The sequence below is a fragment of the Astatotilapia calliptera genome, chromosome 6 (genome assembly GCF_964374335.1).
Source record: "Astatotilapia calliptera chromosome 6, fAstCal68.1, whole genome shotgun sequence".
NCBI classification, from domain to species: Eukaryota; Metazoa; Chordata; class Actinopteri; order Cichliformes; family Cichlidae; genus Astatotilapia; species Astatotilapia calliptera.
Genome location: NC_137427.1, coordinates 23,934,180 through 23,960,014, shown reverse-complemented (window position 1 = coordinate 23,960,014; position 25,835 = coordinate 23,934,180). Strand labels below are relative to the sequence as shown.

The 25,835-nt window shown below is 39.4% G+C and overlaps 1 protein-coding gene across 1 annotated transcript; it reads right to left on the bottom strand.

Moving 5' to 3' along the window:
• Nucleotides 1–25,390, bottom strand: mtap (methylthioadenosine phosphorylase). The gene is made up of 8 exons (XM_026171200.2): nt 25,258–25,390; nt 22,026–22,112; nt 21,811–21,869; nt 21,463–21,630; nt 7,659–7,761; nt 5,808–6,047; nt 1,579–1,701; nt 1–1,054 (listed from the first exon to the last, which is right to left on the bottom strand). The coding sequence occupies exons 1-8, from the start codon at nt 25,336–25,338 to the stop codon at nt 1,016–1,018; spliced, it is 900 nt and encodes a 299-aa protein (XP_026026985.2). The 5' UTR covers nt 25,339–25,390; the 3' UTR covers nt 1–1,015.
• Between the last annotated feature and the right edge of the window lie 445 nt (nt 25,391–25,835).

The following is a 25,835-nucleotide window of genomic DNA, read 5'->3' as shown; positions in this document are numbered from 1 at the left end:
TTGGATTAGTCAAAGTCTAACTTTTATTGAGACAAATTATTCATACTACAGAAAAACAGGCTGCTGAAGAAGAGGCTACTAAATATGCTGTGCAATGTACAGAGTAAGTTCAAGTTAAGAAAATCTAAACAAGAAAAATCTCAAATGACTACAATATGATGCAACATGACGAAATTCCCATTTCAATCCATGCTTTGGGGGGAGAAAAAAAAAAACAAAAAAAAAAAATAACTGTCAGTATAGCAAATAATTTGGGTGTTTCCCCGCCACTACCACTGTTGGTACAGGTTTACTGCCGATTTGACAGCTTTTCACTGACTTGGTTACGGTATTTGCAGGTACAGAGCAGCATGCCATTCAAAATGAGATGTTTCTCTAGTCATTAAACAGTCAAATAAAATAAAAATGAAATGATTCCGTAAAGACCACAAGAGTGGCCAGATTGAAGTAACATGTAGACGTTCAGTCATTCTCATGCTGACAATAGATTCAAGCTCGAAGAGTAGAAGCTTAAATGCAACTAAGGCAGTAATATAGTCTTTGTGTGCTAAACTTGCAAAGCTTTAAAAATCATCTTCATATAACCAGAAACTAAGACACCAGTGGCTTACAACCAGCAAACACATACACAAATGTGTCCACAAAATACTGAATACTTAAAACCTTAGAATGTTTAGACCCAAATGTGGTAACTGTAACAAACATCCATTTCCTCAACTACAGCTAGAGTGGAAGGGCCCTCCCACCTAACACTGTGTGAGAGGAAAACATGCTCCAGACATAAATGAGTGATCTCTGAATCAGAGTCAAGAGTAAACACAAAACACTGAACATCCAACTAAATAAAGACCCCCCCCCCCCCCCCCCCAAAAAAAAGTGGATTATTTAATGTGAGGCACTTTGTTGTGATTCACTGATGATGATTGGACGGGCAGGGTTGAGTTTGCAGTCGGTGTTTGACTCCGTGTGGGTGGTTGTCTGGTCTCTTTATCCTTTCTAGTAGTTTCCTCTGCGTTTAGTGCTTCGGTATCATTACTGAAGACTGAGCCATCGACTGGAAGAAAGAAAATATGTTATTACCAAAGTGTGTCACTGACACAGAGTGAAGGAGCCTTTTCTATATTTAGGAAAAGTCGTTGTCAACATTGTCTTTAAGAAAGTACTCATTTTTCATCAAACGTTAGCACTGTCATTAAAGAAAGTTTTGAAGAGAAAACTAAGGAAATTCAGGCAGTCTGTGCAAAAAACACTGGGATACAGAGTGTTTTTCAAAATTTTAATTAATACATGTTTATCATGGTGCAAGTACTGCAAGAGATCCAACATAGCACAATGTGTCCTATTGTCTGAGTGAGCCCCCCCTTTTAGAAAATCATCTTGTTAATAGGCTCCCCCCCCCCCAAAAAAAAAAAAAAAAAAAAAAAAAAAAAAGCCATGCACCATCAGGTTTTGTTATTCTTTAGAAATGCTGAGAGAAATAAGTGAGATCAAAGTTCACGATAACCAGATAGAAAGCAAACAGACCCTCTTTCACAACTTGCAGAATGGAAATGAATCATCATAAAGCTGACGGCTTACTTTCAATGTATTTATTGTCTGAGCCCAGTCCATCTGACTAATCTGGGGTATTGCTGTTAACAGGATACTGCTAGCTTTGTTTGCATTCTCCTTCATCGTCTTCAGTACATTGTCAACACAGACCTAGGACGAGAAGAAGAAAAGAGAAAAAAATGTATAGCAGCCATTTAAGAGGAATCACTTGCAATGGTGCAAATTTCACTTCCTTTAAAATGTCACAGCCACGCATTTCGAAAATAACCATCTTGGTGTGTATTTTTATTTTGTCTACTTTGAGTGAAGTAAACACTCCTCTGTGAACAATTCTTGAAAGCAGAGCATGATGTAAAGACAGGCACCATCTTGTAAAATCAGAGCTATTATGAATAGATTATGTATACACTTTAAAAGAACGACAGTGTGAACTCACAGTCGCTAAGATGTAACACACATAATGTGGCCTCCTCTTTACTCAAGTCACAATTGCACAAAAACGCCAATAACCAGTTCAACATAATGGTGAATAAAATCCACTCAGCTGAAAAATGACACCACCCACTCCTCCCGTAAAAGGCCAGTGCGGTTAATGTAGATGTCCGCTTTCTCAAGAAAGATACACTTTCATATTCTACATGCAACAACACATAATTTCTTTTGCAGCTATGCATTACAGGTGTAATTTTTACCAATTTGAAAACAAAAACCGATGATCTTTAGTGTGAAAATACTTTCTGCATTACTATGGTGGTGTGTGGCTATAATTTACAAGATTATTGTGAACAGTACTCAGTCCCCCAATGTGGAACCAGTTTAGTGCATTTCCACAAATGACTGGAAGTGATGCTAAAAAGCCGGCATCAGTAGGGCAACACAAAATTGCTGAGCTAAGAACCACCAAAACCAGAGTCGTGTGTGTGAGAAATTCACAAATGTCTGGCAAATGGAGCACATGCTTGTCTTCCCTGTAATGTTATCCTTTAAAAATAAATTGATAAAACCTTCAATCTGGCACCAAGGCACAACTGACTGCACCTTCACTGTGCTGGTGGAAAAAAGGTATGTGAATATGATCTTAATAGCACTGGTTTAGTAAAACCATATTTAAAAAAAAAAAAAAAAGAATTAAAACATTCATGTACGAGTGCAGCAGAAACAAAGCTACTGGACAACACGGAGAGCAGTTGATTGTGAAAGTACCGGCTTAACCAAATCAGTCACGTCAGGACCTGTGAGTGAGTCACAGCAGTAGGTGGAAAAACAATATTTTGCTCTTTGCACCTGTACTGGGATTGCTGCGTACATTTTACAACCATCACCTGTGCTCTGAAATTTAGTGACTCATTACATGGTTCAGTTTCGAGCCTACTGAACCATGTATACGACACTAGCAATCACTTTACTCACGTGGCTAATGCAATACAATGGAGGAACTAAAAATCAAAACTGTGAAATAAGCAGTTATACCGCACAAACGTGGAGTTCTCATTCCCATATTCTTGTATAAATGCAGTGAAGTATTAGTTCATAATCCATTCTGAAATTCATTCAGCCACAACTACAGTGTACATTACAGTAAGTTGCACAACATTACTTCCATCCTGTGTACCTCCTGTAACCTTCATTAACCCTTCCCTTGAGTGCTTGTTTTTATGTCACACTCAATGATTAGGTTCATGTTTTTGTGGTATTTGTCAGGATGAAGACAGTGTAGCTGATGACTCAGTGTGACTCAACCTCCTCTGGCAGGGCTTCCACCGGAGACTGGCAAACAAGCCGACTGGTTGGAGAGGGACAAGGAGGGGGGGGGGGGGGGGGGGAGGCCAGGAGGTAGTATCAAGCTGCGAGGGAGTGAGGGGGGGGGGGGGGGGGGCGGGCGGAAGGATGTGGCGAGCATTCTCTAACAGGAGGGGGAAGAGGTCAGCTGCAGGAACTCGGAAGTGGAGTTGTGAGTTGGGCTGGATCAGTTCTACATAAGCCGGCGCTCGCCCACACGCAGTAGATCAACTGCATAATCCAGAGCGCCTGACAGAGGCCAGGTCACTCGGAAGCCATAAGAAGCCACAGATACTTTTATCTACTTATGGAGCACAGATGTTAAAAACCTCTAACCCATCATTTATTAGATTTCAGTGTGGGGGAAAAAAAAAAAATAATACTGGACATCTATACTGATACGGACTGGGTAGTGTGTGAGGAATGAAAGGATGCCACATAATTTGGAAATGATCAATTTGAAAAGTATCAACCTACAGAGAGCTGAATTCAAAGGCATCCTGAAGATCAAAAGCAGCGGACTAGTCCATTTTGCTGACATTTCATTACTGTAATTCACACTGGTACTCAGTTTGGCCCCCACATGCTTGCCCAGCGATGTTGGACCATGCTCCTAATGGGACAATGGATGGTGTCTTGGGGGATCTCCCAGATCACTTGGCTCATGAACAGCCTGAAATGAAACACAACTGATGCCTAATGACAGCTAGGGTGACGCTCTCTAGCTAATCAGAGGCATTCACACCAGTATCCTGCTGGAGGTCACTTTGGAGCTCTGGCCGTTCTTGTCCTGTTCTTCCCTGCACAAATGAGCAGATACTGGTCCTTCTGATGGATTTGACTTTCTACAGCCCTGTTCAGCTCTCCTTGAGCAAACCTTCTGGCAATAGCACGCATCAATGTGCCATCCTGGAGTTGGCCCACCTGTGCAACCTCTTTAGGATCCAGATATCCAGGCCTCATGCTAGCCAAATGCAAAACTAGTGCAAAAACAATCAGAAAAGATGAGGTTAAAAAAAATAATAAAATCAAAAAAATCGGTGGCCTTCACCTGTAAAACCATTCCCCTTTTAAGAGTTGTCTCACTGTTGTCCCTCTAGTGCACCTGTTAATTTCATTAATGCCAAAGCAGCTGAGACTGATAAACAGTGCCCTCTGCTACTTAACTGGCCATATCATTTTTTTTTTTTTTTTTACTTTAATTGAATCGAATGACTAAAATTAAATGGCTTAAAACTAACCCATTAACTCTAATTACAAAAAGGCAAGACTAATTTTGTTCCCAGAGCTGAACACTGCAGACGTGACAACATGTTTCTGTACGAAACGAGTGTTTATTGCTTTGGCATCATAAACATATCAGACTTTGTTATCTCAGAGGTAATCTGGGAGGACTGGATATAATTGCACTGAAATTATTTTAGTGCGCTATTTGACGCAAGAAGTGGACGTGCGTTTAAATTGTGTTGCACAAAAGCAACTGAGGGAACTCGTGACCTGGCCAAGGCTGACCTCGCACAGCTTGCCAAGATGGCCTTTGAATGAGCTTCTGAAGAGCACCATGGAGTTAAAAGGTTGTCATTGATTCTACCTGGTCGGCCAGCCAGCAGGAAAGTTCCCAGAGCTGATGTTGTGGTATAAGGCAGTTTTCTATTTGTTGGTAAATTTTGTTTTCCATTGTAAAGAAACAAAACCATGTCTGCAATGCGTAAAAAGATGTTATGATAAGCAATACTTAGCTTGCTAGTGTCGTCTTTGTTTTGTTTTTTAAATGTATCAACACAAGTCATCAGGGCATGTGCTGGATCAGGCTGAACAGGGTGACTGTCGTTTAGGAGGGTTTGAAAGGTAAACTCCAAAACAGTCTGCTGCGCTTGTTGACATTTAGTCACAGTATTATGAATCTACATACTTTGAGGTGCGATTTGTGTCTTTAAGCTTTGGCATAGGAGAATGATATGCATATTCCTTAATCTCCCAAAAATAAGTGTATTGTTAAGAAATTAATGTTAAAAAGTGATTTATTTTTTCAAAGCCAAAAAACAGAGAACTTCACCTGCAAACTCTGCTGATCACAGCTTAGCAAAGATAAAGTAAGGGAGCCAGTTTGAGGATTGCAGAACAAACATGATGATTAGGCTGCAAATAAATGATATAAATGCAACCTAATGCCATTAGCTTTATGCTACCCTTTTCTTAAAGTTGTGCAATTATCTTCAGGCCTAATATCAAAAAGCTTACTTAAAATCAGTCATATTCATTCAGCTCTTAAATAATGCTCTTTAATTTCGTCGTGTAAAATTAAAATGTTTAGGTTGGCGTTTGTTGTGCAGTGGGCCAGGGAAGAGGCACGATGCACCGTTAACTGACCCACTTTAACAGGGCATCATCCACTGCCACTGACTCACAAGACAAATAAAAGCTTGAAACATCAAAGTAATAAAAACGACAGTTAGGACCTCTGGCCCGCCACTCACTGCTTCCTCGTGCTCCTTCCAACAGTCATAGTCTGTTGCCATGGCAATGCTGGCATAGCACAAGCCAGCCTCCTTGGCGAGGACCGCCTCTGGCACGGTGGTCATATTGATGACGTCAGCACCCCACTGGCGGAACATCAGGCTCTCTGCCCGCGAAGAAAACCGAGGCCCCTCGATAGTCAGCATGGTCCCTCGCACATGACATTTGACCCCCAGACTCCGCGCCACCTCCACCAAAACCTGCAGGGAATATCACCGTCATTCTGGAATAAATCACTAACCCCCAAGGTGGGGTGGCAACTGCTTATCTGTATGCCGTTTCAGTCTACTGCAGATAAGCAGACATTCATTCTAAACACAGACGCTACCCCCATGAAAACACTGTCTCTGAAGGTCCATTATTTTTCTTGACCAGGAGAAGTTTTTCATGTCAATATTGGAAACTTAAAGACAATTATGGTTTTATTCAACCTGGTGCATTCTGTGGCCCCGAAAACAAAACAACAAACAGTAGGTAACCAGCAATCAGACAGTAAAGCCTTTCCATCAGCACACAGCAGCAGATATCCCACGTTAGTCGAGGTTCCCATTTCTGGAAATGATGCGGGGTTAATATTTGTTAGAATGGTACGTTGGTTCAGTCGAGGGTGCTGCCACAGCAGAGCCCGCAGAGGACAGGACACACAACTCACCACCAAATTACCTGTATTACTTTCCCATCCAACAGGACATCGCTTAGACTTGGTGCTAGAGAGCTGGCAGGTTAAAGACCATTTAATGTCCAGTTTGACTGCATCGGATATTTGTGCTCTCATATGCACCTCAGTCATGTAACGTCTAGAAAAGCATCACAAAAAACCTCCTTTACGTTGTCAGACAAAAAGACCCACAGTGATGTGCACTTTATGCTATCAATACTTACACTGAATAAAAATAATCACTTTAGGAGAATTTAGTATACAGTGGTCCCTCGTTTATCGCGAGAGTTGCGTTCTAAAAATAACCTGCGATAGGTGAAATCCGCAAAGTAGTCAACTTTATTTTTTTTACAATTATTATAGATTTTAAGGCTGTAAAACCCCTCACTACACACTTTATACACTTTTCTCAGACAGGCATGAAGACTCACATTTTCTCTTGTTTAAACACTCAAAGTTCAAACCTTCGTAGAAAAATAAGTCCAGCATTATAGAATGAAACCAAAGATCAGACCCTATTCTCAGGTCCAGAACATGGGAATAGAGCAGCCGCCAGAGAATTCAACATTAATGAATCAATGGTACGGAAGTAGAGGAAGCAATAACAATGAGATGAGTAAAGTTTGACTTATCTGACTGTTTTGTTTCGCTTAATGCGCCCTATAGTCCGGTGTACCTTATGGTCTGGAAAATATGGTAACTTCTACCTTCCTTTAGCATGTCCAGAAGTCCAACTTTTTGTGCGATGATTAGCATCTTCCTCTGCCTTTTGGGTGTTATCACGGGTGCTTTTGATGGTGCAAAACGTTTTGTCGACATTGTTGTGTTTGTTGGGGAGAAAACACACAGTGCAGCACTTCAGTCACACACTGCTACCGATCGAAGATTTATGTAAATTTGACAAGCTGAACGCATTCTGTACTGTACAGGAGACACGGCATGAAGGAGATTGACTGACAATGGTCTACAGCTGATCAGGACTCAGAACACAATGCACTATTTTAAAAAGAAAAAAAAAAAAAAATCTGCGAAACAGCGAGGCTCTCAAAAGGTGAACCGTGTTATAGCAAGGGACCACTGTACTGAGCAAAATTACATGTCAGTTACAAAATAACAAGTTTGACGTAGGACGTGTTTAGATTTATAGACTTACCTCTCTAGTTTTGTTGCAGAAAGGCTCAGCCATGGGGATATGACAGACACCTGGGGGACTGGTGGGCTGACCATCGTAGAGTGTTTGAGACCTCTTGGTTGTCCTACCAAACAAACAAAACAGGAAAAAAAAAAAAAAAAAAAAAAAAAAAAAAAAGCAGATTTGTTTCAATGACAAAAATATAAAAACACTTAAAGATGTAAGATTAATAACTTTGTTTCTTTTTAATGAGTTTATCTGACCTAAAGTTGAGAAAAAGTGTGAAAAGATATGAGGAATAACTGCAGAAATACTGGGAATGGCCATCAAAATCATTCTAGACAACATGTCGACATGAATGAGGTACAGAAATCATTCATTTCATAATCAGGACTATTTGGCTCAGAAATATGCAAATTTTTGTGGCATGACCAGTTTCACAGCAGTCAGGACTATAAACATCAACAGAATGGAAGAAGGTCTCAAGCTTCGCTATAACAACCGACCTAAAGTTTTCCCTTCTGCCGAGTCAGTGCTGTTGCAAGAGGCAAAGTGAAAGCCTGTGTCCCCATGGTTCTTCATGGCAATAGGTCAGGATTGCACAAAAGGCTGATTCACTTATCCAAGTGACCTGAAAACATCAGGATTTCTGTGCTCCATGTAGCCTCTTAGCTTCTTTTGTATAAAGGGAATTCTGTGTGGATGCAGTTTGGACAAAGCCATGTTCTTCAATGTAGAAGAAATTTACTTCATATTACTGATTTACCAAAGTAGCCACTGTTTGCCTTCATGGCCACTTTGCACTTGTCTTGTACAGCTTGCCAGAAGTGACTTTGTGCACATTCACATGATTTCCTTTTTAACTGTATTCAAAAGCATTAGCTGCATCATGCTGAGGTTCTGCTGGTATATACCAAACAGACCCATCTGACTACTTTAGTAATCCAAAAGGTGAAAGATTACGTAAGTGAAAGAATTGTGATGATACATTGATGGTGGCTTCAAGCAGTGGTCCTGCATTATACAGCAATACACTTGCAATGAAAGATACTGACCAAATAACCAATCAAAAAGGTATGCAGCATGAAATGACGCGCTCGTCAATGGGACACCAGCACTTGTTTTTAAAATAAAGAGGGGAATTCCAGCCATGCATCAAATCTGATGATTCACGTATCAGCACACACTCCACATTGCTTTGCCTCAGTGTGCTTTGCACCTTAAGAGAAATCTCATACTTGGAAAAAAAAAAACAAATCATGAAATGGAAGACAGAGTTGCCTCGGCTGCAGATCATTGGTTTTGTTTTCAACATGCATGACTAGAGCTAATGTCAGTGCTTCCCAAGATTTAAGTAGACGCATCAATTGTTCAGAGAAGGCTGTGTGACTGTTTTAACTGTTACACGGAATAATAAGGAAAGACATGTTTGGGACAAGGAACACAATGAATAGTGGCGACCTGTATGTTGGTCAAATAAGCCATAATGTTGTTTCTAACAAAATGCAGTTAAAGGTGAAATGTTGACATCTGCAAGAGTAGTTTTAGTTGAAGTGGGTGTGATTGTTCTTTGGGCCGTGCTGGTGACATTGCTGGCAATTCATTTCAGATCTCAACACTTCAATGAACAAGTGAATGAACACTTCCATCTCGTTACTACTTCAGCAGGACATTAGCATAAAACACACCTACAGCCTGTGTAAGAACTAAAGGAGGAGAATTAGAGTGCTACACCTGACGGATCCCAATAAAGGAGTGCTTAATAGGGATCCTGAGACTTGAGCCTAATTGGACCACAGAATAAATAAAAAGCAAGAAAAAATGCTGAGCATGAAAAGTCTCTTAAATGCTCCAGGTGATGGCCTTATGAAGCCGTTTGAGAGAAGAGTGTGTGCAGAGCTTTTATGATAGCAAAAATCTGACTTTCAAGCTATGCCAAAAACTCGTCCAGCCAAAGGTTCTGATACCCCAGCACAAACAAAGAAATATATGGTGTATACACAGAGGATTGCTGTGAGTTCTACATTGCAGAAACCAAAACACCATCAGCTTTGAAGAATGAGAGGAGAAGAGGGGAAGAAAAAAAAAAAAAAAAAAAAACCCACCCACCTTTACGCCTTCTAATACTCATTTTTTACTCTGTGCATAAATCCAGATGTGGCATTTAATAGTTGTAATGTCTTTTTATATACAGCTGACTCATGGCACAGCTTATTTGTTCCTTCCCCCCCCCCTTGGGGATTACCAAATCCTAAAATAATTATCTTAGAGATCCAAAATATGAATGCTACTGTCAGAAATCTTTTAAGCTGATGCCCAACCCCATCTCTTACTCATAACCCTGGCAGTGGAAGAATAAAAATCAGTGTTTGAAAAGAGCTCCAGAAATCTGTGTCTCAGTTTAAAACCATTAAACAATGATGTGCTGGATAAACAAGGAGATTAGTACAATGCACAAGGCTACAAAAAAAAATCTAGTTATTATGGTCTGGTGTTTCATTACCATTTTTCACTTCACAATTGCCGTTGTAGAAAATGGCACACACACCCTGTAATTATCAAACAGTATAATTACTTCAAAACTATACAAAGAATGTTGTTTGATCCCTTTTCTGGGTTCATCCTCAGGTTCAAACCAAAGTCCCTACTTGAGTCAGTTTGAACAGTGATAACAATCAGGTTCCAAAGCAATTTAACCAGTTACCCTGCACCTGAATATTTCCTGTACAAACATATCTGAAGTATAAGAATGGATGAAGGGTGTAGGGGCTCTCAAACAGGGTGAGGAGCTCAGTCCTTTGGGATAGTTCTCAGTAATGGGCTCCGAACCAATGTTCCCTCTAAGCTGCGCATGTGCGCAATTGCGCACTGCTGGCACGGTCTCTGCGCACAGAAAATGTGCGTTGCGCACAAAAAAAAAAAAAAAAAAAAAAAAAAAAAAAAAAACAATCTCTAACCCGAATTGAAATTAAAATTAATACTTTAACAATTCTGTTTTGCAGTGTTAGTCAGTGAGTGACTGTCTGCGCCCGTATGGGATTGGAACGATGCTACCTTATCCCATAGTCCAGCCAATAATGCGATTTACATTCGTATATACGCAGCTAATCAACGTCGTTGACAGGCTATGACAGCGTCCTTATGTGCCGACACCGGTGTTTTAGCTAACAAAGCGGCGTGGCTGATGTGGAGTGAAGCCACGTTAATGACAACGTGGACAACCATTGTAGATGTGAGCAGGACAGACAGAACTACTGACAGAAAAAGTGGAGGTTTTTTTTTTTTAATAAATCGTGTTGATGGGCCACGTAAAACCAGAGTTATGATAAAAAAAAAAATATCTGCAATGTTTGGTTTCCTTGCTGAATACTATCGTTGTTTATATTTACTGCGGGAAGAAACTGTAAAAACGGCGTTTTATGAGAAAAATGCTTGAAAGCGCTCTCCGCCTGTGAGCAAAAACAAACTCCACCCCTCTCTCCCTTTCCTATTCGTCCAAAAAAGTACCATGTCGACCAATCAAAAAACTGATATGGCAACGTGACATCTAGTTGTTAAGAAACGGGGGGAAGTTTTAGGAGTGACGGCGGTGCTTTGAGATGTGAGACGTTTAGCGCAAATCTTATGTAGTTAGTGTGTAGTGTAGTTTTGTTGTGTGTGTCAGAACAATGAGGCGACTGCTGAATGTTACACGTGTTACAGCAGTGATACATCTTCTGTTGTCAGGCCTGCAGGTACCAGGCTGTTGTTCTCCTTTATCTCATAGTGGACAGAAATTATTTTTTGAAGTGGCACAAATAATTTGTGTGGCATCAGATTTGATGCAGAACAGCTGATTGTTCTGTAAATAGTTTGAAATGTTTATTTAAAACTGCCTTGGCTGCATTAAACCCCCCCCCCCCCAAAAAAAAAAAACAAAACAAAAAAAACATAGCTGCAAAAATCTTTGTTTGCCAAACTGAGTAACCTTTTTGAAGTAGTAACTATATAATTAATTGCCCAGTATTGGTCATTATTAGGGATGGGTATTGATAAGATTTTCACGATTCCGATTCCATTTTCGATTCTGTTTAACGATTCAATTCTTTATCGAGTCTCTTATCGATTCTTATTTTTGAAAAAGGAGAACACTAAGGTCGATTAGCTTAGAACTTTGTTTTATATCTTCTCTTTGAACAAGATAGAAATTTAGGAGTAACATGGCGATCGTGGCTCAAGAGTTGGGAGTTCGCCTTGTAATCGGAAGGTTGGCAGCCTCGCCTCTGTCAGTGCGCCCCAGGGCAGCTGTGGCTACAATGTAGCTTGCCATCACTAGTGTGTGAATGTGTGTGTGGATGACTGGATATGTAAAGCGCTTTGGGGTCCTTAGGGACTAGTAAAGCGCTATATAACTACAGTCCATTTACAAACCCAGCAGTGAGACCTTAAGAGATCCAGCCTACGGCTCTTCAATGGGGTGTCACAGGGTCCCCAGGAAAAAACATTGTAAATGTAAAATAAAATAAATATTCTTCTGTAGCAATAAAAAGTATAACATAAATTATTCTGTAGCAATTACACAAGAATATCCAGTAATGTCCCTGCCTACAATTAAACACATTCACTTACTGAAAATCGGGGGCATCTGCTGCGGCAGCCTTTTACCACAAACTTAGTCACTGCTCGGTGACATTCGTCTATCCTGGCCTGAAAGGAGACTGCAGCGAGAACTGCCAGCATCTGAGCCAGACTCTGTCTCTCTCATCATGGTCACCTAAATGCACAGTAATGGCAGGTTTTGTAATAAGGCAGATCGCGTTAACATAATATGCACTGTTAGTTGATTATTTACCTGCCGCATTAACGGGAGAGGACGTGCAAACGTTACCGCTGCTGCTGGGTTGAGATTCACGAGTCCGGAGCGGAATTAAAAATACGACATTCATTTAAGGTTATCGCGTGTTTTGTGAGCAAATGCTTTTGCATATTCGTAGTGTTTCCTCCCTTAAATGAAATATCTACTTTGCAAGTTGCCCTCAACTGGAATCGATAAGGGAATCGTTTGCAAAAATGGCAAACAATTCCAAGGAATTGAAACAGTGGGAACCGGGTTTCGATACCCATCCCTAGTCATTATATACTATATTTTGCAGACAGAGTTACAGGACTGTCTCCCAGACCACAGACTCATAATACAAGTCAGAGCTTTATAATATAAATTAAAAAAAAAAAAATTAAGTTGTGTTTTCGAAATTGGATTAGTTATTTGTACTTCCAATAGTGTTAACATACTGCACAGGTGAATGACTAGAATTTTTTACATTTTCATTGTAAGGGGGCTAAAGCAGTTAATTAAAAGAAGTCTAACATAAATGTAAATGCTGCAATTTGATTATTTTAATAAACCATGTAACTTGGATGGATTAGATGCCGGCGCGACCACAGTGCACACGTCTGATGTCGTTCAGAGTGGTCCAAGGGACCGCGCTCAGGGAGTTTGTGTGTTCGCTCAGACACGTGAAAAATTAGAGGGAACATTGCTCCGAACCCATCAAGAGGAACCAGTTGAGATGGTTCAGGAATCTGACTAGGATGTTGCCTGGACGCCTCCTAGATGAGGCATTTAAGGCATTTCCAACTGGAAGGAGGTTCCAGGGTACAGCCAGGAACAACTGAAGAGATTCCATCTGTTTATTAGCTCAGAAATGTCCGATGGATAGAGATGGATGAGGTGGCCAGACAGAGACAGGTCTGGACATTATTGCTTAGACTGACCCTGCAACCCAAACTCATAAGTGGCCAAAGAAGAACAAAAAATAAATAAAGCAGTAAAGAGTAATTTTAATTTCTTCAGTCATGGCACCGATCTTGTGGCCCATTATTAGGTAATGGTGCCAATGTCGGCCATAATGCAACGGAATTGTTCATGTGGCTGGGAAAACCTGCAGTTAGTTGAAACAAAAACAAAAAAAAGTTGTTTGGATCAGTGATGAAACACTTATTGTGCTGAAAACACTGAATCTACATGAACTACATAAACTTTTTTCCTGGATTATTGAGCGCGCATAAAGCAATATAAGACGAGCTGCATCCAAAAGCAAAAGCATTTGTTGTAAAGGCTAAACTTAGAACCTGACAGTCCGTAGATGCATTTTAAAAGTACAATTTAGCACAGTGTTAGCCATGATTAGAATCTGACAAAGTAAGCTCTTATAGTGACCATGTGGTTTGCACACAACAAATAAGCAGAGGTGATGGCATGAAGTAAAGCCTTCAGCAGCACAGCATGCTGTCACATGCTGTGGGACAAGTCTGTGCATGTCCCAACAAGCAACTTCCTCATTTCCGATAAACAGATCTTGTTTGTTCTTGATACTAGTAGTTTATCGACTTCAACAAAACAGGCAAACCCACATGCAAACTCACTCATGTTGAAATTCATAATAGAACACACTGACATAAATTAGGGAAGGCAGACTACAACTTACCTCAATTCAGCTAGATGCATGCCAACTCATGAGTCATAAGGAATCCTTTTTACACCTCTCAATGCACATATTGTGCCATTTAATAAAATCTCTGCTGTCAGCTAACTGAGAGAACAACACTCCCACAAGGTCGTGCTCTTGGTACGCTACAGCAGAAGTATGTGTGTATGCCTTGAGGTCAGAAACAGCTGACAAGCTATTTTTTCCCCCCTCCATGAAACAGAAAGAAATTATCAAGGTTTACCAGCAAGTGTGTTTAAGCAAGAACTCAGTCGCGTGCTACAGTTTTAACCACAGCCATACAATACCAGCGATCACTTGCAAGCCATAACCCTTTTATCTACGTCCCCCCGGTTTGTTTTGTCATATATCATCGTATCTCAATGCTTGTTCTCCCTCTGCTCTTTCCCTTCACCTGAAAAATAAATAAAATACTGTAGAACATGGCTGCCCCTTCCTCCCCACCGTCACCAAGTGCTTCCTAACCAGAGGCTGTTTTCTCTCTCAAGTAGGATTTTTTCCATACAATACAAAATAATGAGCATTAAAGATGAAGCTGCAAATTCTTGTGGATTTTGAGGGATAAAACAATACTAGACTCAGTTTTTTTTTTTTTTGTTTTAGAAAGTGGTTTGACACTAAATATCAAAGTGCATATATGAGTGTATTTATTTGCATGTTTACATCTATAAAATCCTCAATACTGGATCTTTATTAGTTTATTACTTGGAGATGATTTCTTTTAGTCAAGTATTTTCAGTGCACGGACAGAGACACTTAAAAAGAGTCATCCTTATGTCAACAAGGTTACTCTGAGTCACACTTTGACTCTGTTGACAAGAAGGAAACTGACAGGTTATAAACCAATTCAACCTGTTCCCATGAATATTTACTGCACATACCAGTCTGTCTTTAAAAAGCCAACGATCAGTGTTCAGTCACTTGTCCTGTTACTACCGGTAATTGTTGCACGGATACTAAACGTTCCTTTCAGTCTGTCTATAGATAGAGAGATCTCTCTATGATATATGATTCCATCTAAATTCTAGTGCCATCATCACATCAATTATTTCATACCTGTAGCTCCACCAGATGAAAATGGAGACTGCTTTTTATTTGCTCACTGCCAATTTTATGAATCATGCAACTAGAGCACAATGCGGTTCTCTTCCTCCACCTCCCACACGCTTTGTTAACTAAGGATGAATTAACTGAAGAACTATCACAAAAACCCATTTATATATTCTCCATCTCATTGACAAAGTTGGAAGCAGATGGAAATCAGCTTATTTTATCGTCTCTGTCAGTGCGCCCCAGGGTGGCTGTGGTTACAATGTAGCTTGCCATCACCAGTGTGCGAATGTGTGTGTGAATGGGTGGATGACTGGATATGTAAAGCGCTTTGGGGTCCTTAGGGACTAGTAAAGCGCTATATAAATACAGGCCATTTACCATTTTTGTTCTAAACTTGAGTTACAGTTAACATTGAGTCTATGGGGGACTGACTCACTTTTGGAGTCAAGGCCCATTCACACAGCAGGATCCGGCATTTGCTGTGCTAACCGCTAGCTGGAGCAAATTGCCCAAAATTTGTGTTGTACTTGCTGTTGCACTCCGCCAATTTTTTTGCACCCACTCCACATGTACTAGATGCGCTTCCCGGTCATTTTAAACCCTGCATCTCTCATTTATGAAGAAGAAAGCTTTGGCACTATCCCTACCGAGTCACTCTACAACACTGCTTTCCTCCTGAGCCACACACACACACACACACACACACACACACACACACACACACACACACACACACACACACACACACACACACACACACACACACACACACACACACACACACACACACACACACACACACACACACACACACACACACACACACACACACACACACACACACACACACACACACACACACACACACACACACACACACACACACACCATAAAGTTTGTATCTCTGATATGCACAGAATGTTTTCGTTCATTGTGGGTCTGAACTTAGAGCAGGTGTGGGCTTAATGCCTAATCACCTAATCCAGCCCTAACTATATTCTTTATCAAAAAGAAAAAAAAGAAGAAGAAAAAAAACACAAAGGTTTTAGGGCTAATCTTAAAAGGTAGAGAGGAAGTTTATGTCCTGAATCCAAACTAGGAGCTGGTTCCCCAGAAGAGAGGCCAGAAGGAGGATAAGACAGAAGTTGTAGTGTTTGATAGTCACACCCTGCTGGAACAACTAACTGATGCGTTAGGTCCCCTTGGTAGCCATCTCTCGCCCACTGTTAGAAACCTTTGTGTTTTCCTGGACAGCTCTTTCAAACCCGAGAAACAGATCTCCTCTGTCGTTGGGAAAAAATAAATTAAAAAAAAAAAAAAAAAAAAAAAAACAACCCTGTTTCTACCAGCTGCGTCAGATATTTAAGACAAAGCCATACCTCCCTTCGTAGGAAAAAAGTTTATTCACGCTCTTATCACTTTCAAGTTAGACTACTGTAATTCCCTCTACTCGGGCCTCCCATCTTCCTCTATTCACCGGCTCCAGTTTAAAACGCAGCTGCACCTCTCCTAACTGGTACTAGAAATTATGCCCACATCACACCAGTTTTAGCCAACATACATTGGCTCCCTGTAGAATATTGTATAAATTTCAAAATTCTCTTGCTTACCTTTAAAATTTTAAACAATTTGGCTTCCAGTTATCTATGCGAATGCCTCCATTTGTATATCCCTAATAAGGCACTTGGATCTTCCAATTAAATGCTCCTGACGCAACTGAGGTCTTTGCTGTCGTAGCTCCCAGACTCTGGAATAACCTCCCTCCTTATATTCGTTCCTCTGAGTCCATCCAGTCTTTTAGATTGCGTCTTAAAACTTATTTTAGCCTGGCTTTTGATTCAAACTAGTATGTTATTTCGTGGCTAGTTATGTTTTTGGTTTTTTTTTTTTTTAATCCGTGTCGTTTCCTGCCCTCCTTTTAACTGTTTCTTTTTATTCTGTCTTATGCTATTGCTCTGACCGACTGTGAAGCACTTTGGTCAACTTTGTTGTATTATTATGTGCTATAGAAATAAATTTTGATTTGGTTTTGATTTTAAGCTCTGCCTCCCATTCTACTTTTAGAAACTCTTGGAACCACAAGTAAACCTGCAGTCTGAGAGCAAAGCGCTCTGCTGGGGTAAAACAGTACTACCTGATTATTCAAGAGCTTGTTTGTTTGGAATAGGACTTCAAATGTGTTTGTTTATTTTGTTATTTAAAAAGGGACAGTGCAGTTTAACATACATCAGTTTTGTACTTGAACTAACGCCCATAGGTTTATAGCTATTGCTAATTTTCAACAATTGTCCCTTGTTGGGCTTACAATCAAAATAGGTACATTTAGCAATAAAACATACATTTTTATAAAACCAAATTACATCATAAATACAATTACAATTAATAGACAATAATTTAAAATAAAATTAAAATCATTAGTTAAAATGACTACATCTCTGATTTCCCTTTAACCAAACTTTAACCTTCAATGTAAAGGATCTGATGTCTGTAATCAATTTGATTTCGGTTGGAAGTGTGTTCCACAGATGGCAAGCCTTTATGGAAAAAGCTGACTGACCGAATGTCGATCTGCAATATAATATCTTGCAGTTGCCGTTCACCTTGCTCCTAGTAATACAATTACCATCTTGTCTCTGGATGCATCTATTGAGACACTCTGGGGCCATCGTATTTATACATTTAAAAACTAATTTAAGAAAACAAATGATTAAAACTCTTAAAACTAAGTAGATTATATTTCTTTAAAATGTGACAGTGATGCCACCGAACAGATTTTTTTATCCATTATTTTTAAAGACTGGTTATATAAGGATACCACAGACTGAATTGTAGATGGTGCTGCTTGGGTCCAAACTGTCATACAATATGACAAATGAGAGAATGTCATGGAATGCATAAATAACTGAGCTGCTGAAGTGGGTATAGTGCCGAATTAACTTAAAACAATTCAGATTAGCCTTGACCGTCTTAGAAATCTTCTTTACATGTCAAATTTAAGATGTGAATCTAAAATTATTCCTAAAAACTTAAAATCTTTGACTTCCTTTATTTCTTCGTTCCCTAACTTGATTTTAAAATCATTAGATGAACTTCGTTTCCTAATAGAACAAACAGTTTTTTGTTTTTAATTCAATACAAGATGATTTTGTTCCAGCCATTTTTGGACATCATTTAGATGTACCATTAAGGTGTCTGCTGCCTCGCCAGGTGACTTAGCTGGTACGTGTATAACTGCATCAAGTTGGCAGTTAGCTTTTGGACAACTGGCAGGCAAATCATTTATAAACAAACTAAATAGCAATGGGCCAAGAACACATCCTTGGGGAATACCCAGTCTGTTTTCCAACATGAACGACTTATCTTTATCAACCCTCACACACTGCTCTCTTTTGTGAAGATAGGACTCAAACCAATCAACTGCTTGCTTTGAAAAGTCAAATTTTATCAACTTGGAAAGAAGTATGTCATGGCTGACAGTGTCAAAAGCCTTTTTTAGGTCAAGGAACACTGCACCCACAACATTACCATTATCCTACTATTATTTGATTCTGGATTTAACAGGATGCCAATAAAGAAAAGCAATATGGGAGAAATGCGGTCTCCCTTTCTAGTCCCTGTCAATACTTATTCTGTGGCATTCTTGATCAACTGAAGGCTTTACAGAGAGTTTTTAGGACAACATGATAATCCTGAGTAATAATAGTAACAGGGCCGAGTACAATTACCTGAGTTTTACCTGGATTTAGATTTAGGAAATTAGAGGTCATCCAGGGCTTCACATCTCTTTAAATGGTGGGTGTCACCTGGCTTCATGAACAGATAAAGCTGGGTTGTCATATGCATAAATGAGACTGGTGCCTGAAATATCTGATACTATAAGAATGCACATTTGTGCTTATCATGAACGCCAGTGAACTCAAACAGGAAATTTCTTTAATGACAGTTATTAGTTTTGTTTAGGCAGTGATGGGGACAGTCAAACAGTCCATTTGAGAGGCTCCCCAGGTGCTTGTCACTGTGGTCTGCAGCACTACGAGGACAGCTTCCTGTGGTAGACTTTAATGCTTTCTATTGGAAAATTGGAACATTGTGCCGTAGGTGGCCACAGCTTAGTGTGGAGACTACAGACCAAGCCAAAACAGCAAACTTCATTAATATGTCGTTAGTCATGGTTAAACAAATATGAACTCTTTATTTATTTTAATGTAATCAACTGTCTATAGGTCAGAAGTTTTAAAATTTTGTCAAAAATCACTCTTTTGATAGTAAAACAACCCTCAGCATGGATCTGCAAAACATGTGTACCTTAGAAGCCTGTATACTCATAAGTATAGGTTATTAATAAATAATTAAAATCTTTCCAACATGCTTGCTGTAGTTGCATTTTCATTACAGTGATCCAATGTTTTTGTAGCATCAATGTAATTACAGAACTATTTTTTCTTAGTTTTTATAAATTATAAAACAGTGTTGTGAGGCAGAAGAAAAATATTTTTAGGGTTAGGCCAATTACCACCATGATGCCTATTTATGTGTGCAAATAAATCAAATTTGAAATAGTCTACTTTAATAAAAAAAAAAAAAAAAAAAAAAAAAAACAAACAAAGTGGTCCAATTGCTTTTAAAAAAAAAAGTGTAAATAAATACATAAGATTTTGAAAAAGACCAGTTTTAAAAGGCATCAGCACGAGCACTTGTAAATTCATTAGTTTCCTCAGTGACCTATTTTTGAATTTGGAAGCCATAGCAAGCATGAGTCAATTACAGCAGTGATACATAGAAATAAAAATATTTAAATGTAACAATTGTTCATTTCCATCTCCATCAAGTTTTTGCCAAAGCAACAGGCAAAAACCTCAATAGTTGCTACAGAGCCACAGGCTTGAGAACCCTGAATGGGATACTGTGGATGTGGTTGAAATATAGCATGTTATGCACTTAATTTTGTTTTAAAAAAATAAAAAAAAATTTAAAAAAATTAAAAATTAAAAAAAAAACCCACTTATCTCTCCCTCTCCCTCCTAACTGCAAGCTCTAAATTGAAGAAAAACAAATTCAAACACCACTCTCACCATGCTCTAATGCATTGGTGTCAAACTCTGGCCCGCAGGCCAAATTTGGCCCGCAGCCTCATTACATTTGGCCCACGAAGCCATACCAAATTACTATTAGAGCTGGCCTACTGGTATTATACAGCTAATATATATATTGTTTAGTATTAAGCTTTGCTGTTCCATATTCAGTTTTTCAGCTAAACTTGTTTGAGTCTATAAGAAAAGATTCATTCTTATATCTGGAGGAAGATTTTTTTTTTTTCAATAAATATTAACGTTAGCCCGCGACCTTGTTCCATTTTGAATTTTGGCCCACTGTGTATTTGAGTTTGACACCCCTGCTCTAATGTGAACGTTATAATGAAGACGATTGTAAGACTTGTGGCAGACTAGACTAACATTTAACTAGGCTTATCCAGTAACCTGGCCAATGTGTTAATGTGAATACAATGTAAACATGGTATTCCGCAACAGAATTCTGCAAGCATGAAGTTAATTTCATAATTAGAAAACCCAATCACAGGGATTACCAGTAGCAGTAATCCCTGCGATATGTGGGAGGATGCACAACAGACTCACAGGATAACCACTAATAATGACTTCTGACAGAGTCAGTCTAGATATAGGAACAAAAATAAACATTTAGCAAAAACTGGTCTGTCTATATACTCAAAAGACAAATCTGTTCTGCTAGTTTAGTTCAATCAGTACACAGAAACTATGAATGCGCTGTCACACCATATTAATCTTTTAGACTTCCTTGAGTTATTGCATTCACAAGATTTTCAGAAACTTCACATCTGACCTGGAGCTTGAGGTCACGAGGATTCAAACTCATCTGAGAGTTTTAGTAGATACACCTAGCCATGCAAGAATGAAAGTGTTGGGCTAAGAGTTTAATCTACATGTTTGATTGAAAGTCCTGAGTGTGGTGCAGAGCTCCTTTTTCATATTTGAATAGTAGAGGTCTTTGTTTATCTAAGAAAATAAAAAAATATCAAAACAATTTTCCCTATTCTTTTTTTGCCATCCCTGTACTGAACTGTTGATCAGCTCCACACTCTATACAGGAAGTGTTCATAGGAATTATCACCAGGTTTTTACTCCACCTACAAAAACGGGACACCGCCTACACTTAATGCTCTACTTTTCCTGAAAGAACCTAGTTTCATGATGTGTCAGAAAACGTATGTCTGAATCTTAACCTACTAATGGACTCGCAGAACTAACCTGTCAATGAACTGATCTATGATGACAATATCTCCTGGCTGGATCTCCTCCCGGAGGGAGCCACAGGCAGTGGTAACCAGCAGATGTGTACAGCCTTCTTCTCTCAGGGCCCAAATGTTGGCTCGATAGTTGACATTGGATGGCATTATGGTGTGTTGTCTCCCGTGCCTATGAATAGCACAATTCAACATTTAATACGTGTAATTTAAAAAAAAAAAAAAATCTATCCACACACACATGAAATAACTAGTATGTGCAAATAATACAGTTGTCCACTAGATGGAGAAAAAGGAGAGGAAATTTTCACAATGGGGAAAAAAAAAAAAAAAAAAAAAAAGAACACATTACCTTGCTAGGAGGACACAGTCCACATTTTTTATTTTCCCCAATATCAGGGCATCTGATGGCTGTTTAAAGGAGGACCAGGATAATTTATATATACACACACAAACTTCATTGTCAAGGCAGTACAATATTTCACAAGTAAGACAGGGCATAACCCAAATAGAGTCTAATATTTATACTACTTCACCTGGAGCACGACTTCAAAAGATACAACTAACCTTCCCATATGGTGTTTCAACATAGCGCTCAGTTCTTCCCTCCAAGATATCTGGATCATCAAGACCTGAACCCCCGATTATTCCAATCTGAAAGATATGAGAACAGTTCATAACTTCAGTCTATAGAATGAATCTCTTGAAACACGTTTCTTAAAAGACGTTTCAAAATAAAAAAACAAAACAAAACCTCAAAGCAGCTAATTACATATTTACTATCATACATGTGAAGAATGGAAGTACAGAAGATATATTGGACAAAGGATGTTGAAAGGAAGACCACAGAATTGATGCAGAGAAAAAAAAAAAAAAAAAAAAAGGAAAAAGAACAAAAAAACGAAAGAAAGGAGCCGCCAACAATAGTGCCAAATTTGCCATTTATTAAATGATTTAATTTATACTTAACCTTTCACTATATTTTAATAGGAGAAAAACTCCATCCAACAGCTTATTTTGTGGCTCATTTATAATTTTTGTCTAGAAAATGTTTAAATGTAAATAAGTGAAATATTTTAAGAATGTCACTAACTACTAGGGGTGCAACAATACTCGTATCGATATTGAACCGTTCGATACAGTGCTTTCGGTTCGATATGCATATGTATCGAACAATACAACATTTTTAATTTATTTTATCAACTTTCCTTCTGACGATGCTGTCTGTGTTGAGCGCTCAGTGGATCTGTGCTCGACAGTGCAGCCTAGGCGGAGTAGTCGAACGCAGATTCACCGAGCGCAGGGCAAGCGAGCAAGACAGAAGTTAAGCTCTTGTTGGAACATGGCAAGTTGAACCTCCCCCACCCTCATTCAGATCTGGCGTTTGGAACTATTTTGGTTTTCATGTGACGTATGACCCTGAAGGTAAGCGCGTCATGGACAAAAGTAAAACAGTATGTCGATGTGCCACGCAATGCTCAATTACATTGGTGGGAACTAGTGCGTTAGCGCAGTTTGCTCGTTAACGCGTTGACGTCGTCCAGCCTGACACACAGGGCGATCCGCGGTAGCTCGTTAACAGAGAACGAGCCGTGTTGTGGCGTTAACGTCATTTTGACGAGATTAACGCTGACAGCACTAGTGGGAACACAACGAATATGACTGCACATTTACTCCGACATCATCCTAGTGCAAAGACAAGTGGAAGCAGACAAAAACAACAAGCAGGCATGCTACAAACTTTACCTGAGTTATTTAGACAGCCGTTAGCACATGATTCTCCTTATGGGGACCTGATATGTTTAATATGCTGCTGAGAATATAGCCCAGAAGAAGCGTATAGTGTAGTGAACTGTACTTTTGAGTTAAAATATATATTTATAATTTTAATAAATGACAAATCAAAAAGGCATTAACCTTTTTGTATCGAAAAAAATATCGAACCGTGACACCAAAGTATTGAACCGAACCGTGTATCGTTGCACCCCTACTAACTACATAGTCCAAAACAATCATAGGGTTGACACAACATCCCTCTATCAGTTTCAACCAAGAACTGAATATACTTCACAACTGCTTAGCACACACCAGTACACTGTCATAGCTAGTGCAGCAACTCCTGCAGCATAAATACTATTGTTGCATATTTGGTGGCTGCTCTCTGGTCATAAAGGGATAGACATGGTCATTAACATTCCATAGTTTTAAGTCATTGTGGCAGTAAGGACAGACCTGACCACATATTCGCTCTTAAATACATGTTTATTCCGGTTGTCGTTTTCCTTAAAACACGCCCGCAGCTTTCCAGCTGCGTCCTACACACAACAACAACCAACTCTTCAGGTCCCGGTGCGTTTAATAGGGAGGCGTGATGAGCTGATTGAGCTCAGGTGTGTCTATCTGCCCCACAGCTGCGCCATGAACCAAGTATGTGACTCACTACCCTACAAGGCAAAACATACCTTGTCGTGACAACCAATAGCGGACAGTTAGATGTACCGCAAGACAAGGAGGGGGGAACACCTGTTTCTGCTTGGATCATCTATCCATGGATGAAAAACAAAGATATGAAGAGAAACTCCATATTGTGCCTCAGCAGCTCTAGTTAAATCGTTGAAAGTGGCAATGCCTCTCCCAAAGCTCTAGTTCAGTGACATCTACTTGCAACTTGTAGAGAATTGATCACCTTACACTGCTGCCAGGATCTGTGGTTTCAAAGTATGAACAGCTACAGGCATGTTGATGGGTGTGTCCCAGTACCTCCGATTTCACTTGAAAACTACGGATACTCATGTAGATTGTGGTGTTTAAACGATGCTCAGTTAAGTACTAAGCAGGCCAAAGTGTGCCAAGAAAATATCCATCACATTACACCACCAGCAGCACCTGAATCCATGCTTTTGTTGTTTACACCACATTCTATCCTATCATCTGAATGCTGGAGCAAAAATCAATACGCAGACCAGGCAACGGTTCTCCAGTTCTCTATGGTTCATTTTGGTGAGCTTGTTCCCATCACCTCGAAGTAGATTGGTCTTTTTCCTCTGACCTGTAGCATTAACAAGGCACCTTTTCCCAGAGAAATGCTGCTCACTGGATAATTTCTCTTTCTCAGACAACTCTCTGTAAACTGTGGAGGAAAATCCCAGTAGACCAGCCTGTGTGGCACTAACACAATGTCACGTTCAAAGTCACTGAAATCCCCCCAATCTTCCATATTCTGGTGCTCAGCAGGTCATCTTGAACATCCATCTACATGGACTTGCTTCCATTTGATTGCTAATTACACATTTGTGTTAATGAGCAGTTGAAAAGCTGCTTGCACAAACACAGCAATCAATTTCATTCCCCACTTCATCTTTCTGATAAGAAGTGTAGTTATGCAATGTTTTAACATGCTTCTTGTACTGAGCTTTTATGACCTGCACAGTTTTACACATTTTTTGATACCCTGCTGACAGCTGTAACAGTACAGCAGCCGCGTGCACTTACTCTGGCCACGTGCCATACCAGCTGTACCTGACATAATCACTCTTTAGCTTCTTTTAACAGTACGACACCTTAACAGAAATCAGTACGTTAGCACCTGAATTTTAGCTTGTATTATTAAGGCAGGGAGCGTACTTTACAGACTTGTAAAGCTTTGCTAACACGGTGCTAACGGTTAAGGGCTTCTCCTGGCATACCTAACGGCGCCCCAGCAGCCTTTAAGTTACATTTTTCATGGATGTTTCTCCTCTGTCAAAGACAAACACACAGCATTCAATCACTAAAACGATATTAAAGTAAATGTTAATACCTTAATAGGTACAGCGGATGCCATAACGACAGTTTTCTTGCTGTTAACAGTAGAGCTAGACAAATTCCGGCTTTTATACATCCGAAAGGAAGCGGGACATCAAATTCCTCTTCCTGTTTGTTTGTTTTTTTTTCCAAAATAAAAGCAAAGCAACGTTTGATTATTTTTATGTATAAAACATCCCTGTTATAGTAATGTTTGTTCTGGTCATGATGTTTATATATTTAAATGCACAATTAAAAAGAAAACAAGTAATGAAGTAATCGTATGATTGTATTCAGCAAAACAATTTACATCTATATATGACCACGTCAAACGTCCAGTGCAACATTAAAGAAAGAAAGTTGGTATGCAAGATTTTGTTCACTGAGTATACAACCATTTAGTAAAATATTATTTCCTCGCTTAACTTTCATTTTGGTTTCATATTTACATATCTTATGGTTTACCAACAGTTGCCGTCCTGTGAAAAACTAAGCACACCCTTACTGTTTCCATACGAATTAAGAGAGTAAGTAGCAGCCAGGTATTGCTAATCAAACGCAGTTGATTAACAAGTAGGCACTCGTCAGCAAATA

Bases quoted from the DNA above. Each gene is read 5' to 3' on its own strand.
- mtap (XM_026171200.2), bottom strand. From the start codon at position 25,338: ATGTATAAAAGCCGGAATTTGTCTAGCTCTACTGTTAACAGCAAGAAA. The intron at 21,870-22,025 runs GTTAGTTGTATC...TCCTTTAAACAG, and splicing joins TTGAAACACCATATGGGAAG to CCATCAGATGCCCTGATATT. The intron at 6,048-7,658 runs GTAAGTCTATAA...TATTCCCTGCAG, and splicing joins TCTGCAACAAAACTAGAGAG to GTTTTGGTGGAGGTGGCGCG.